Genomic DNA, 571 nt, shown 5'->3' on the forward strand with positions numbered 1-571 from the left:
TTGCTGGTCACCCTGTCCCTGGGGGGAGGCCCGGTACCACTGGACAGGTTCTTCTCAGCCCCGTTCTTGCTCTCTGCAGCGAGGTTCTTGACTGGTCCCAAGAGGTTTTTGGCCGGGCCATGAGCCCACTTGTCTGGGTGGGCGACCAGGGGGCTCTTGTTACTGTCCAAGCAGGCCTGGCTCTGCGGCTCCTTGCTGCTGGGCTGGTAGTGGGGCTCGTACATCTTGGGGTCCGGCTGGTAGTGGTGGTGCTTCTTGCTGTTCAGCTGGTAGTAATACTTCCCTTTGCTGTGGGACTGGTGCTTCATGCTGCTCTCCTTGCCATTGGGCTGGTACTGGTGATGCTTCTTGCTGTTGAGTTCATACTGGTGCTGCTGGCTCTTGCCGGAGGAGCTGAGATCCAGCTTTGGCCTATTGTCCACGGCAGGGTCCTGCAGCCCCGTGAGGATGTTCGAGCGGCGGGCAAAGGAGGGAAGCTGCAACACAAAGCCAGGGGCTGCGGTCAGCCGGGGCTGGAGAAGGAGGTGCCAGTGCTCTGGCAGGTGCCGAAGGCTCCGGTGAAACCCCCGCC

At 61.3% G+C, this 571-nt stretch overlaps 1 protein-coding gene across 1 annotated transcript in view; it reads right to left on the reverse strand.

The window, feature by feature from the left end:
• The window catches only part of CBX4 (chromobox homolog 4), a gene marked incomplete at both ends in the record, with an annotated part of 834 nt that extends 322 nt beyond the window's left edge, over positions 1-512 (reverse strand). Inside the window, one exon of the mRNA XM_009577244.1 lies at positions 5-512. Within this exon, the coding sequence (XP_009575539.1) occupies positions 5-512 (508 nt within the window). The remainder of the gene's footprint in view (positions 1-4) is intronic.
• Positions 513-571: the final 59 nt, after the last annotated feature.

The sequence above is a fragment of the Fulmarus glacialis genome, unplaced genomic scaffold, assembly GCF_000690835.1.
Source record: "Fulmarus glacialis isolate BGI_N327 unplaced genomic scaffold, ASM69083v1 scaffold43594, whole genome shotgun sequence".
Lineage (NCBI taxonomy): Eukaryota > Metazoa > Chordata > Aves > Procellariiformes > Procellariidae > Fulmarus > Fulmarus glacialis.